This window comes from Antechinus flavipes, chromosome 6, assembly GCF_016432865.1.
Source record: "Antechinus flavipes isolate AdamAnt ecotype Samford, QLD, Australia chromosome 6, AdamAnt_v2, whole genome shotgun sequence".
Taxonomy (NCBI): domain Eukaryota; kingdom Metazoa; phylum Chordata; class Mammalia; order Dasyuromorphia; family Dasyuridae; genus Antechinus; species Antechinus flavipes.
The window spans coordinates 250,173,644-250,189,409 of NC_067403.1; the positions used below are offsets into that span (position 1 = coordinate 250,173,644).

Sequence of the window (15,766 nt, forward strand, 5' to 3'; positions counted from 1 at the left end):
CAGAGATAGAGAGAAGGAGAGAGAGAGAGAGAGAGAGAGACAGAGAGAGACAGAGAGATGCGGAGGGAGAAGACAAGATTGGCAGAGGATGGTGGTGGGAGGGGGGCACGTATGTCATGTGTAGGGATGTTTTGCAGATCATTGACTCCCAGATCTCTAAGCAAGCTCTCAGTGAGATTGAAGGACGGCACAAGGACATTGTCCGGCTGGAGAGCAGCATCAAGGAGCTGCACGACATGTTTGTGGATATCGCCATGCTGGTGGAAAACCAGGTAACCTGACATCGGGCAGGGGCTGTGAGCTGGCAGAGGGCACAGCCCTGGACCCAGGGAAGGAGGCAGGAAGTGTGGGGAGGATGGTTCCGTGACCACTGATGGGATCAAACAGCTCAGCTTAGGAAAACCAAGACGACTTCTAGACCTCAGTAGGAGGCAACCTGGCTAGAACCAACATGGAATAGGTAGGAAGTGCATGGAATCTAGCTTTAAATCCTGGCCCTGCCCCTTACTGCCCACCTAATCACGGCCCATTCATCTTTCTTCTTGGAGATTCTGTTTCTTCATCTGTGAAATAAACAGTGAGACTAGACTTTCCTTAAGCTTCTTTCTGGCTCAAGATCCTGAACTCCTGGCTGGGCCCAAACTGGCTGCATGTCTAGCAAGTGACTTTTATGAACCTCAGTTTCTTCATCTGTTAAAAGGGGATATTAAGTGTTACTTTAACTTCTCAAAGAGTAGCTATGAGGAACATGCTTTGTGAGCTGTGAATATTCTAGCTGATTGGTGACCCCATCCATGTGGGTCCTCTTCCTCCTCGAGGGCATATTGCAGTCTCCTCATGCTCACCGTCCTGCATGATTTTTGTTCATGTCCTTCTATAGTTAATTGTCTACAGGGGGGTCTCCCTGATCTGCTAGGGTGAGGTGTAAACAGTAAAGTCCTAGATAATGGAGCTGTGTAATAATAATTAGCACATGACTTTAAAACTTGGTTCTAACCCGCTTGCCTACTGACTAGTTAGCAAAGCTACTTCCCAAGGCTCATATTGGGTAGGAATCTCTCCCTTTCTCCCTCTCTGTTGAGCTTACTTGATCTCGGGTACCCCTCCAGACCTCAAGTTCTCCTCTTCCACTTTCTGTGTTTTTTTTTTTTTTGCCCACAATGCCATGCGAGGATCGGGTGTGAGACTAGGGGAATGGTGAGTGCACTCTTGTTCTGCTTCTGATCTCTAATGATGGGGGAGGTGGAGAGCATCTTCGTGCATGGAGCATGGGGCCTTCAACTTTTGTTTACCAGGGAATGGACTGAAGAGAGGATTTAGATTTCTCTCTCTTGCCACAAGAAATGGGGCTGATGAAAGGCAGAGAGAGACAGTGACAGAGACGGACAGAGACACAGAAAGAGACAGAGTTATGAAAGAGTTAAGGCATCTCATTCTGAGACTCCTTCCTGGAGGAAGGAACAGGAGGAGTGAAGGTTGGCCAGACATTTCCATCTCTCAGAGCTGAGCTTAGTGTATTAGATTTTTCTGTTACATGGACCCTTTTAGCAATTCAATAAAGCTTATGGAGCCCTGTTCAGAATAATGCATAAAATAAAATAATCAGATTGCAAAGGAAACCAATCATATTGAAATGGTTGGTAAAATATTTTAAAAAACAAACAAACAAGAAAAACCAAATTCATAGATCCTGGATTAAAAACCTCTGTCTTAAATGACAGTATAAGATCATTGTGAGAAAACCAGAATCCCATTAAGGATGGACCCTAAGAAAGAGGTTATAAATGAGTTAGGAGAGAATGATGTTCTGACTAGCTCCCCACTGGACATGTAGGAAAAGAAGTGTAGGATATGAGACCATTGGGTTTGGCATTTGAAACTTTTCTCTTCCTGCCCCATTTCCTTGATAATGAGCAACTTTGCGCCAGCCTCACAGCATCCTCATCTACAAAGGAAGGGTCAAAATATCTGTACTTCCTGCCTCAGAGATTATGAAAATCATATGAGAGAATGTTTTTTGAGTCCTTAGTAAATATAAAATGTGCCCTGAAGATAAGGTCTAATGGGGTTAAACTCCATTGCGGGGCCTCAGTTTCCCTTTCAGTTAAATGATCAGATTGGATCAGATGATGCCTTCTAGTTCTAAATCTATGATGCCATTTGGGCAAGGTATTTCTTCTCTGAACCTCAGTTTCCTCATAAGTAAGATGACCATGAAGGCCTCTTCTAGTCCTATCTGAAGTCAGCAGACTCTTAGATCTGAGTAATCAGCTATGAGGTTGTTTCTCTCTTGGGGTCATTGGGCTTTATGCAGAATGTGACCAATACCTATCCTTCACAGGGGGAGATGATAGATAACATAGAACTGAATGTGATGCATACAGTAGACCACGTGGAGAAGGCTCGCGATGAGACCAAGAAGGCGGTGAAATATCGTAGTCAGGCCCGGAAGGTGAGAGTACCCTGGGGCCTTGCCTGAAGAGAGCGCCCACTTTGTTTGCTATTTTTCCTTCCTATTTTCTACCATGCCGCCTCTGCTTTCTACTGCTGCCACCTCTCACTTTCTTGGAAAGGGAGCCATGATTGATCGCATTGAGAACAACATGGACCAGTCAGTAGGCTTCGTGGAGAGGGCTGTGGCGGACACCAAAAAGGCTGTGAAATACCAGAGTGAAGCTCGGAGGGTGAGAGCCTTAGCCTTGGCCCCACCTGCCTTGTTCCCTTTGTGGTCAGCCCTTCCTGTCTGTCCATTGTCGGCCTCAGTTCTCCCGGTAGAATAACCACTGTCCCTTTATTCTTGGCTCTTCCTGTCTGTCCATCCTCTGTCTCAGTCTTCCCAGTAGAATCACTACCATCCTTTTATTCTCATTTTGGACTGGCATGAATCCTGTTTTCACACAGGCTCAGGCATATAGAAGGTGCTGGACTAGGAGTCCCATGAATTGAGTTTGAGTTACGGGCTTCTTACTAATTTCGTGACCGTAGAGTAAGTCAGTTTCCCCTGGTGTTGTTTTCTTACCTATACAATGAGGAACATCCATACATGGGATCCTCAGTTTCCTTACATGTATGATAAGGTCCCGTATCTGTCCCTGGTTTTCTCATGTGTACAATGGGACTGGCATTTGTACAATGTAGGCTTATACTAGGACCCCAGTTTCCTCACTTGTCCAATAGGAGCCTTTGGTTTCCTCATTTGTGCCGGATAGTCTTTAAGCCTTTTCACAAAATGAATCTATAAAAATAACCCATGCTTTGAAGACAGTGCCATAATCTTACCTTTTTTTGGTACTGATTGGTAGCTGAGTGTCTCCTCTCCCAGACAGCGATGAGAATGACAAAGGAGACTTGGGTTTGAGGACCAATGAGCCTCCTTCCAAACCCCACTCCTGGCACAATGATGGCATTTAAGAGAGATGGCGTAGCATAGATGATCTGGGCTGTGTTCCTGGCTCTGGCCTGTACTAACTTGGTAATGTGAGCAGTGGGCTCTGTAGAAATAGAAACAATCCCATCAGTTCTCTCATAATCAGGACTCTGCATCAAAAGACTTTTTTGCTCAAGCGGCGGCAGTTTCTCAGACTTTTCTTTCTACCTGGTTCTTGGCATCTGGCATCTGTGTTGTCTCTGTGTCTCTTCAAGCTTAACTATTTTCTATCTGGAAATCTCTTCTCCACAGAAGCTTAATAAGCCTTCTGTCTCGCGATCTCTTTGGTCTAGTTTGCTGTTCTAGAGCTCTATCTCATAGCATGCCCATAGCACATGCTAAGTTGATAATAACCCTCATCCCTTTCAGTTTATTAATCCTCAAGGAGAGGTGACCAGCTATATGGTATAGGACAGTGTGCTAGGTGTGGATTCAAGAGACACCTGGGTTCAAATCTTGCCTCTGATACTTGTAAGGTGTGTGACACTAGGGAAGTCACTTTATCTCTGAGCTGATTTTCCTCATTCATAAACTGGAGGTATAACATCTTTTGAACCTGGATTTTTGTGAGGATCAAAAGAGATTATATATGTAAAGGATTTTGTAAAAATTAGAAGTTCTATTTAAATGTCACCTATCAGTAGTAGTCGTAGAAATAGGAATAGGAGTAGTAGTTGTAGTAGTTATAGTAGTAGTAGTAGTAATAGTAGTAGTAGTAGTATAGTAGAAGTAATACTTGTAGTAGTAGTAGTAGTAGTAGTATAGTAGAAGTAATACTTGTAGTAGTAGTAGTAGTAGTAGTATAGTAGAAGTAATACTTGTAGTAGTAGTAGTAGTTATAGTTGTTATGTGACAATTTGAAGTAATTTTGTATCCTTCCCTGCTGGCATTTAGTTCAGTACTAGTCAACACTTATTAGGCACCAGTCCATCAACAAGAATATATTAAACCTCTAGTATATAATAGAAGTTGGGAAGAGGATAGTTTCCTCAGTCTGTACAGTGAAGGACTTTTTGTTTCTTCATCTGTACAGTGAGGGGAAGAAGCTCTTTACAAAGGGGGATTTTTTGTTTCCTCCTTTATCAAAGACAAAAACAAAACTTCCTTTATTTTCAAGAAAGTTACATTCTCATTTAAGAAGGATGTTTAAAAATGCAGTCTCTTGACATATTTTGTTGAGGTCAGAAGCTATCACTACTCTTTTTTTTTTTTTTTTTTTTTTTTTTTTTCTGAAGCAATCTAGCTTCCCCACTGTCACTATTCTTCAAAGGGATAACTGCCTGATTCTCTGGGCTACAGATGGAAAACTTTTTTCAATAGAGATGATCTAGGGCTGAATGTGTTGGTTCATAATGAAGCCATAACAAAGGTGGAGCAACAGAGACTTTGTCCCAGAGCACCAAAATTTTGAGATAATATTTGTTATCAGCAGGTGGAAATAATTGAATGTTCTATCTTCATTTCAATAATTAGTTAAAGTAACAAAACATCAGGTGGCCAATAAGCCCTTTCTTTCAGACTTTTCTTAGACAATTTACTACTATGCAAGTGACCTCCTCAGCAGTGAATTTCCTGATATGACAAGGTCTACTATTTTTTGAACTGAAATTGTCTTAAAAAGTTGACTCGAGAGTATTTTTTGGGCTCCTCACATCAATGAACAGACTTGCTAATTAAATCCTCCTTTGTAACAGGACCTTAGCCAGTTAATGTGCTCTTCTTGGTTATTTATAATTTCTTCTTCCTCTCTCTTATACTTCCCCTCCAGAAAATGGTAATTATCATTATCATAGTTGTGGTGGCACTGGGCATTTTAGCTCTGATCATCGGGCTTTCCGTCGGGCTGAAATAACAGCAGCTCCCATTGAGTGCTGGCACTGAACTGTAAGTAGTACGGACCTGCTCATCTTCAGGGGCTCTGTCGATCCTCAGAGAGAGAACTAACTCACATTTGATTTCGATATCTGCTCCTCTCTCCTGCTTCTGGGAATCTCAGAGCCTCTTGGAATTCCTAAGCCGAATCACTAGGGACAGTCGGTCCCATAGGCTGTCACTGTGGTCTATGCTTGGGCTCTTCCATGTTCTTGTGGTCTCTCCACTTAAATCAGTCTTGCTCTGGGGCTACACTTACCTTTTCTCAGTGAATCTGGGGGAAGCACAGGTTCTGGGTTATCTCGGCGCTTATTTGGTTTCTTTCTGAACACTCACCGGCTTGGTGGATCTTGCAACTTGCTTTCTATATCTGCTCCACTTTTGTGTCTGCTCCTTTCCTGTGTAAATGGAGCTGTGGATTGGGCACTTGAGAGGCTAGGCTTTGGGATTTGGTTTCTGGGCTCTTCCTTGACTTTTATCACATTTGTATTTGGGGGAGGCTGTTTTTTTTTTTTTTTTAAATGATGTTTTATCTTTTTGTAATTAAAATTTTTTGAATGTCTGTTGTCTTGTATTTTTAATGTGGAAAAGCCTCAGAGAAAAGTGATATAAAAATATGGAATCGTTGCTTTTTAAGTTTCCTATTGCTATCCAGTCAGCTGATGAGGGAAAGGCAAAGGGATGGGATAGTGGAGAGAGCTGGTCTGAGGCCTGGCTTTATTACCATGTCATTTAATTGAACCCTCAATGTCCCCATCTGTAAAAAGAAGGGTAACACAGACTTGTCTGGCCCATATCAGAGTTATTGGGAAGAAAATGTGATATTATCCTTTAATTGCTGCAGAAATGGGAACAATTAACGGATTGTTGGTTAAGTAATTAGCCCTCTTCAGGATGATTTATGTGGTCTGTTGATAAGACTGGCCAAGCCTAATTCTCAGCAGGGACATTTCTAGTCCTCTGTCTGATCTGCGGCTATTACCTCAGTTTCTTTCTGGTACACGGGAAGAGAGCCTTCAAGGACTGGTGAGCTAAATGGTGGTACACTGGATAGAGAACTAGACTTAGAACCAGGAGAACCCGAATTCAGATCTTGCCTCTGTAACGTGTATGACATTGGGCAAAGTCACTTCATTTCTGTGCTTCTGTTCCCTCAACTGTAAAATGAATGGGGCTGGATGAGATGGCCTCGAAGTTCCCTTTCAGCTCTAAACTATGATCCCCCAACTCCTGTCCTCCACCTCCTTTGTCTGCATCTTCTCTCCTCACAAACCTCACAAACACTCTGGTTAAGGCTACTTCCTTCTTTTTTCACATCTACATTTCATGTGACAGAACGCTGTGGACTCTCCATGCATTTAACCTTCTGCTTTCTTTAGGGAGAGAAGATGAGGTGATGGTCATAGGGCGGGGCTGGGGGACCACCTGGTTAGGAAAACAGAAAGTAGAACTGTGAATAAAGCCCTGGTGCAGGACTGTGGGGCTGGGCCTCCCCGGCCATTGGCTCCTTTGCTTCTGCTGAGTCTTTATTTTCTCTCAGCTACCCAGTTGGAGGCTGTTGGAATTAATAAATGCCAGGGCTGTAAGTGCTTTCAAATGTTGGAATTAGTCTTTATAGGAAGTAGGTAAGCCTTTATGAACCCCAGGCTCCCTAATGACCGAACATTGAGTCTCAAGTTAGCAACGGAGAGAATATGAATAATATAGATTAATATAAATATTACCATGTAAATAATATAAACAACATAAACTAAATAAATATAAATACAATATTTAAGGTATATAATACATAAATGAACAGAGATATAAAAATAAAAATAAATATAAATGTAAATTGTAACTCCCCTCTCCAGACAATCTTTTGTGGACAGTTTCTTCATTATACTTTCACTGGGATGCCTCCTTGTGGGGCGGGGGGGTGGTCTAGATTCTTGGCAGGACCACCATGATGTGGTCCTTAGAGCTCAGGACTTGGGCTCAGGAAAACCTGAGTCTGAGTGACTTCAAATACTAGCTGTGTGACTCTGGGTAAGTCACTTAAAATCTCTATATCTCGATTTTTTCAATTGTAAAATGGGGATAATAACATTTACTTCCCCAGATTGTGGTGAGGATCAGGTGAGATATTTTTAAAGGGCTTTGCACAATGTAAAGTACATATAAATGGTGTTTTTACTTGTTATTAATTATTAATAATTATCATGAATCAGTTAAATGTTATAGTATTAATTAAAAAATGTCCTGGTCTTCCTGCATGAGCCACGGTAGACTTTCTGAAATCTCCTGATGAAGGATAAAAGATGCACTAATGATATCATCTTCATGTAGTAGATTAGGGGAAGGGCCTCTCTCTCTTCTCTCTTTTTTTCTTTCTCTTTGTTTCTGTCTTTTTTTTTCTCTCTCTCTTTCTTCTTTTTCTCCTCTCTCTTTTCTCTTTCTGTTTGTCTCTCTCCTCCCTTCTTCTCTTCCTCTCTTTTCTTTCTGTTTCTATCCTTTCTTTTTTTCTTTCTCTGTGTCTGTCTCTCTCTTCCTCTGTCTTTTTCTTCCTCACTTTTTCTCTCTCTGATTCTCTGTCATTCTTTCCCTCCTTTTCTTCTTTTCTCTCTGCTCTTTCTTCTCTCCTCTCTTTTTCTGTTTCTCTCCTTCCTCTGTTTCTGTCAGTCTCTTTTTTTCTGTCTCCTCTTCCTCTCTCTTTTCCTCACTCTCTTTCTGATTCACTGTCTTTTTTTCCCTCCCTCTCTTCTTTTCTCTCTGTATCAGTGCTCTCTCTCTCTCTCTCTCTCTCTCTTCTCTCTGTCTCTGTCTCTGTCTCTTTCTGTGTCTCTTTTTCTCTCCTCTGTTTCTGTCTCTTTCCCCCCTTCCTCTCGTGCCATTCTCTGGACAAAGGTCAGGGGCCTAAACCAATGATCTCCAACATTCTTTCAGACTCTAAAGCCTCTGGTTTCCCCTGAGCAGACTGTCTGGGCACTGTGCCCTGGGGATTGGCTTATGCCCAGAAAAGAGTTGTGAGCACCCTTGCCTGTAGGAATGGGGACATCTCGTTCCCTGTTAAGTGACTCGGTTTGTAAGTTGGCTCTTTTTTGTCTAGTTATTAATGAATTTCCCCTTTGCTGTTCTTCCCTTTTTCCAGTAGCTCCTCCTTGCCCCTCACCTCCCTGGCCTGCTGCCGAGTCCTGTCGATCCTCACCGGCCATCTGTGCACTGATCAGCGCCTCCTCCCCTGCTTCTCCCAGAACCTGATCCTATCCCAGCCGGATCCCTGCACCTCTTCCTTTGGACTGGATGGGAGTTGCCTCTCAAAGATCTCTGCAGAGTGAGCAGGACACGTGCCTTTGTTCCCTAGTTAACCCCAAGTTGGGACTGGGTCACCATTTCCCGAGCCCAGGAGGAATCCAGCCGGTCCTGATCCAAGCCCAGATCTCCCTTTTGGAGTGTCCTGCTAACCCTTCTCCACCTATGCAATGCTTCCTTCCCAGGCCTCCTTTTCTGGAATTGCACCTTGGGAGCTCCCTTCACACAGCTTCCAGGATGCTGCTTTCTACCTCATGGAATAGTCTTTTCTCAGGAACTGCAATAATTTTTTCTTTATTGTCTATTTCTTGAACAAATAGTTAAGAACACACAAAGTGGAAATCAGGCTGCCTCTGCCACTCTGGGTGAGGAGAGGGCTTAAGCCTGGGTCTCCCCCGGTGGTGGGGCGCTACCAATGATCTTTGTGATGCTCCCTAAGGACCGGGTTTAGACAGGGAACCGAGGTGAAGAGCGATGCTAAGAACTGGGGCCTGTAAGAAGGAGTCAGATTCTGACTCCTTACCCTCTCGGGAAGCCAGCGGCCCAGTGTGGACTTTTGATTCCTTGGTGGATACGTATGCATTCTTATGTGTGGCTGTTTACCAAAGGAGGGACTGGGGTGACGTCGTCTCTGAGGTTGTTTGCCAAGGCTGAGCCCATCCTTGGCCGTGTTTGGGAGCAGGTGTCTTGGAAACCAGTTGGTGTCTAATGGAGAAGGTCAAATGGCTCTCTACCTAGGGGGCAGCCAGAGCTCCAATGTGTGAAAACTGGTTTATGGAGGAACTGTGGGAGAGACCTAATCTTTGATGATATCCCAAGGTGAGGTGGGATTTAGGGCTTCTTGTCACTTGTTTCCCCTCTGACATTCTAGGTGCTAAGGGGTAGTTTCATTGATTCTTTGGATTACTGTTCCAGAAGGAACTGGAGGGGAGGTGGGGGTGAGGGTGGTAAGAGTTGGGGTCTTTTGGAAGCTGTTCTTCTTTAAGACTCCTCAGCGACAGACTCCTAACCCTCTGGGGGTTGGCAGGAATGGCCAATGTTGTCTTTTAGTTCCTTAAATATAAGAGAGAGAGAGTGTGAGTGAGAGAGAAAGAGAGAGAGAAAAGAGTGAGAGAGTATGTGAGTGTGAGAGAAAAAGAGAAAAAAAAGTGAGTGCGTGTGTGTGTGTATATATATATGTGTGTGCGTGTGTGTGTGTGAGAGAGTGAGAGCGGAGAGAGAAGAGAGAAGAAGAGTGTGTGTATGTGTGCGTATATATATGTATGTGTGAGAATGAGAGGGAGGGAGGGAGGTTCTGGGTATAACCTCTAGAATCAGTTTGAGTGACGTCTTGGGGGTAGATGAGGGAACAACCAGTTCTTTGTGAAGCTTTGGGAGAAACCCTGATCAAAACATACTTTTCCTGAGGGCCCTTGAATGGAAGAAGAGTTGAGGGCAAATCCCTACTTTGGGATAGCGTCATCTCGAGATCATCCCTATTCCATTGGCTCACAGTTGGGTCTGGTTTGTGCCAAGGCTCACTAGAGATTAAGGGCACTGAGGAGAGCTTTGTTGAGTTATCACTCTGTTAGGAGTAGGCTTTGACCAAATGGCTTTTGCTATTAACGCACCTCCCTTTTAGCAAAGAGGGTCTGGTCTCTCCCTCATCCCGGGGGAGCCAATGGTGTTGAAACTCTTTGTTAGACCATTCTGGCTTGGCTTTAGTGGGGAAGTTCTCATGGAGCTGATCCTGGATTTATACTAACATTAGCTGGTTGATTTCTCACCTGGTACATGAGGTTTATTCTCAAACTTCACCCTTCATTGACTTAACCCTCAACCTTAATGACTCCAAGGACGAGCAGGATCTCCAATCCAAGCCACTGTCCAAAAGTGCCTTTTCCAGAGTCCACTCTAAACGCCCTTCAATGTTAGACAGAGCCCAGGGGTTATAGCACTGTTCTTGCCCAGGCTGTGATGTTTGACATTGAAGAGGAGACTGGCTCTGGCCCCAAAAGGGAGCAAACCCAAATGCACGGCTTTGATCTCATGTGAGGCTGGGAATTGTATTATGTGTCTGGAAGTGAAGGTTTTTGATTTTTTTAAATGGAAATTTGATTATTTTATTATTAATTTAAATAAATGAATTTATATTGATTGTGAGAATGCCTTGTCTCTCTCCACCTTCCCCCATGGACGTCCAGTGATGGGATGTCTATTTTCAGGTCTTGCACAAATTCTACACGACAAATGAAATCGCCTTGAGAAGTGGATCTTGGTACAGAATGACGGGCGTGAAATTAAATTAACTGCCTAGCCAAATATGAGTTACCCTGCTGTGTTCTGTATCTGCAAAGATACAGTGACAAAGACTTTGCCCTTTAAGAGCTTATGGGACCGTTGGCAGTGAAAATAGAAAAGAGAATAAGATGGGAGGTGTTTTGGAGCTGGTCAACAAGATTTTGAGCCTGAGTTGGCTAGGTTGATAGAAATGTCAACAGAAATAGAGAACTTATGGGAGGCGGGAGATTTTTTTTGGCTGAGGTACAACGTTTTGACAGTTGATGAAGTATGTAACAAGCAGTTGTTGAATTAGGACTGAGGTTCTGGGGAGAAATTGAGGATCAAGACAGATTTGGGAGACACTGCCTACAATTGGAGTCATGTAAATGGAAAAAATGACCAAGGAAGAGAGTGAAGGGGAGGAAGATGGCTGAGAATGGAATGTTGGGAGGAAAGTATATTTAGGAGGTTGCAGGCACTGTGGCACGGGGAAGTGGCTCTCATAGTGTAGTCCACAAAATCCTGAGGGGCTTTAAAACCATTAAAGAGGATTTACAAATTCAAAATGATTTTTATTTTGAATGTAGCAAATATATAAATATAACCCCCATAAAAATTCTTTGGACAGATCCTCAGTAATTTTTCATATAAAAATAATGTTTAATATAAAGAAACTGAGAACAAAAGTTTGAGAACCACTACCATAGAGGATGTGATTAAAGGAAGTCGAAGACCCGAGTTCAAATCTTGTCTTGGACACTTATCACAACAGGCAGATCAATTGAGCTTTTTAATTTTAAATTTTTTTCCTGTCATAAGATGGTATGATTTCTGAGGTTATTTATAGCTCTAAATATTTGAATAGTGAAGAGCATGAGAAATCAGGAAATAACACACCCACACACAACCAAAAAACAAAACCCGGAGCAGTTAACAGAAGTAAAGAGAGCAAAGGGGGGAAAAGAGTATTGAGAAAGAGGGGGTTTTCAGTTGGGTTAAGTGTTGTTAAAAGGTCAAAGAGAAGGATTTGGAATTGAGTTTGGAGGTCACTGTTTCAGTAGAGTACGAAGGATAGAAACCAGATTGTTGGGGACTATGGAGTGAGTGGGTGAGGAGAAAGTAGATTAAATCAATGTAGGCTACTTTTTCTAGAATTATGATGGTGAAGGGGAGGAAAGGCAGACTGTAGCTTGAGTGGAGAGGGTGGTCAGAGCTTGAAGGGTTTTAAAAAATCACATTTTGCAAATATAGAATATATATTAATTTAGCTCAGTATTCATGTCTACATATGTACATATATGTTTACATATTTAAAGTAGGGAAGACCAGGGAAGATTTGGAGGCCAAGGAGAAAGCACTGATATAAAGAGAGGGAATAAAATTGTTAAAGTGGGAGGGGCTGAGATCAAGAGCCTAGATGGGAGAGTCATCCTTGATAGAAGGAGGGCCACTTCCTTCTCTATCACTGGAGGGCAGAGAATGGGAGAGGATATGGGCTTAGAGGGGAGAAGGGAAAGGAAGGGAAGATTATGTAGCTCATTCCAAATGGCCTCACTAAAGTGGGAGTCGGGTCATTTGCTTACAAAGCAATGGGATGTAGTTGAGATCTTAAAGGAAAGGTTTGGGAAATCCGCTTTGGAGAATAAGAGCAAATTAAGAGAGAAAAAGGTTTTGATATGGAAGTGAGGGTTTCCTAGTTCATTCCTCCAATATTCTTTCAATGGGAATAGCAAAAGAGGAAGCAGCTGGCAGTAGTTACCCAGGGATGGGAGAGGAGAAAGGAGGGGGGTCAGAAAGCGAAGGATGTCTTCCATTGGAGGGTGCGATCACAGGAAGACTCCCGGTCTCAGATTTTGAGATCAGAGCCACCGATTTAATTTTTCGGACAACTCTTCAGGTTTGAAGATCACTCACCCAGGGAGTGAGTCATGTCCGTGAGGAAATAAAGATGGAGAAGACTCCATCTGGGGCAGAGGTAGAGAAGATGTGTGGGTGTTTCCCTTTAAGTCGGGGCATACATTTCTGGGTAGCTGGTTCTGCAATCTCTGGTTGCCATTGACCAAGAGCTAGTATTGAGGGGCTGGGGGAAGGGCACTGGAGTTGGAAAGTTTGGGTTGGAATCTTGGATCTTTCTTCTGTTACCCGTGTCACTGTGGGTCCTATCTCCAGGTACCATGTGTGAAAGGAGGGCACTAGACAACTTCAGATTACTTCCAACTCTAAATCTTGCAGTCTTGAAAGGATTCTGGCTTCTCAAGACAGGAACAAATTAAGTAGTGAATAGAATACTGGACTTGGAGCAGGAGGACCTGACTTCAAATCCTGCCTAAGACACTGAATTTGTATGATTAGGCTAAAGTCTTGAGCTTAGGTTCTTTTGTCTGTGAAGGAAGAAGTTGAGCTGGATGCCTCCGAGGGCCTTTCTAGCTCTAAATTAAAGATCTCATAGAATTCATCTTGGATTTTCCATGTTTGGGGTAAATTGCTCAATGGCAGCACTTTGGATTCCAAAAGCCAGTTCCATGTTCGTTTTTTCCTTCCTGTTGTCTCTCCTTTGCCCTCATTTGCTTTGGGAGTTCCAGTTCCCTCAGAATTCTCCTTGTACATTGGTATTATGTTGCTTCTGTGCTTTCTCTTCCCTTCTCCCGGATGAGCAGAAGAAGATAATGATCATGATTTGCTGCATTATTCTTGCCATCATCTTGGCGTCCACCATTGGGAGCATCTTTGCCTGAAAGCTCACTTTGACCTTGACCGCCTGCCTCAGGTGAGTCCTCTGTGGGGAGATGTTGGATGATGGAGAAAGTCAGGCTACATGGTCCAGCTTCAGGGTTATCATTAAGTGATTCAGATGAATGTGTATGTCCGGGGATTCCTGGATCCTTAGATATTCCCATTAATTTGGGATATTCATAGAAAAATGCCTTGATGAGGGTGGATTGCTTATAATGAGCAAAATCAGCCAGCAATTATTCAGTGTTTACTATGTCAGGAAACATTCCATGTGCTGAGAATATTAAGACAAAAATAAAAGTCCTTGTGCTCTAAGAACTTACAATGCATAGAAAAATCTTTCACATGGGAGAAAAGGAGGGCTGGAGAGATGGAGTAATGCAATCTGGGTTAAGTTGTGGGGGATAATAGGGACAATTGCCAGGTGGTTGAGAGCTCCATTTAAAAGGGCATCCCTGAGGTTGTCCTTGAGAATCTTGGTTTCAGTACCCAGGCCAGCTGTCTCTGTAAATCCCCTCTGGATCGTCTTCCGACTTGCAAAATGATGATTCTGTTTCACTCAACAAGCACTCAATAAGCTGACACAGGGGATAAGAATGAAAGTAGTTCTTGTCCTCAAAGTGCTTCCTTTCTCCTGAGGGAAAATTCAAATCTAGCAAGGGAGCATAATATTTAGGAAAGGGAAAAGGAGAAAGGGAGAAACGGGGTTAATTTTGTCAAGGACTTTGACCTTTCCGGAAGAAGGGTCTGAAGTAGACCTAAATGACATTTTAATTTCTGCCAGAAAATTCTCATTTAGGACTATTTCAAAGGAATGAGAATGAAGACTTATTAAATTAACTCTATACAATGAGAAGTTAGTAATATTGGCTGAGATTACTATCTATTTTATGACCTTCCCCTCAACTTTGTGTTTTGATTTATTTTTTTGCTTCTAGATGGATCCTGGATTAACATTTCAGTTCCTTTTTCCAACCTGGTGGTATCGTCCCTCCACTGAAGATTTCTTGGCTACTTTGCCTCTCCTTTGAGAAGTCCTAGTTGGTGGCCCTGCACAGCCACCAGCCAAATGCCTACCTTTTCATTTTATATCCTCTTAGACCCATGGAGAAGTGGTGGGCAGGTTGAGGAAAAAGTGAATCAAGTTGGTCGAAGAGTAGGAGTTAATAGTGTAAATGATTAGGGAGGAATAGGCAGTTAGGTTCAGGAAGAAAGGACAACAGAAGGGCTGAAGGGCTGTACACCTTTGACATTTTGGGTTAAATTCAGGCTTTCTCAATAGCTCCAACTTGAAGACCTTCTTGATACCATGGAAAAAAATGCTGGTTCTCAAGAGGACCTAGATTTAAATCTCACCTCTGACACTCACTATTAGTGGGCAAATTCCTACTTTGCTGGGCCTTAGTTTACTCATCTATAAAATGAAGTCCTCAGAGACCCCTTCCAGGTCTTGATGTGTGGATGATCGATTTTTGTTAACTGTTTAGGGTAGTTATTAACCTCTTCTCGATATCTTCTGCCTCTTTCCCAGGGCCCACTAGTTCCATCCACTTAAGTCGAGTAGAAGAAATTCTTTAAGAAGCGGTATCGGCCGCCCACTCCATTCTCAGGTTAACCAAATTTGCCCCATCCCAATCTAGGCGATGAAGGGACTTTCATCTTATAAAACACGGTTCGGGGAATGGCTCGTCTTTACTTAACTGGGAATATCTATTCCCATTTCCAATATGTTCCTATCCAAAAGCATCTGGAGAGGGCACCATAACCCCTTCCCCTGTGGTGGAGATGGATTTGCACGAATCCATAATGATGACTTGCTAAATGGTGTGGTCATTGAATAAAGCACAAAATTTGAAAGTCATGAACAGCTAATTTTGAATCTTGTTTTAGAAACATACTAGCTCTGTGATGTAGGATAAGTCAAGATCAAATAGGGTCTGGGTAAAATGAGAGGGGTTGGACTTGATGGTTTGAGATCGCTTCCAACACGGTGAAATCGATCCCTGATCCCACGGCGCCCCCTTGTGACTAATGGCCATTTAAGGAAAAAAAGGTTAATTGGGGTAGAGAATAAATCATCCTACAGGAAGACTGGGGTTGTAGATGTAAGGCACTTCAGAGGCTGTCTAGTCCAATCCCCTCAGTCTTTAGAGGAAGAAACTGAGACTGAGCTGTGAAGCG

General features: G+C 42.9%; 1 protein-coding gene across 5 annotated transcripts in view; it reads left to right on the plus strand.

Moving 5' to 3' along the window:
- STX3 (syntaxin 3) overlaps nt 1–10,735 on the plus strand; it is a 50,114-nt gene extending 39,379 nt beyond the window's left edge. The window contains exons 8-11 of one of the 5 annotated variants that reach the window (XM_051967057.1): nt 138–272; nt 2,342–2,452; nt 5,196–5,311; nt 8,433–10,735. In XM_051967057.1, the coding sequence (XP_051823017.1) occupies nt 138–272; nt 2,342–2,452; nt 5,196–5,279 (330 nt within the window). In that variant the 3' untranslated portion in view covers nt 5,280–5,311; nt 8,433–10,735. Of the gene's footprint in view, nt 1–137; nt 273–2,341; nt 2,453–2,573; nt 4,106–5,195; nt 5,312–8,429 lie in introns of those variants that run through there. The other 4 variants (XM_051967058.1, XM_051967060.1, XM_051967059.1 and 1 more) reach the window with 4 other exon arrangements.
- Nucleotides 10,736–15,766: the final 5,031 nt, after the last annotated feature.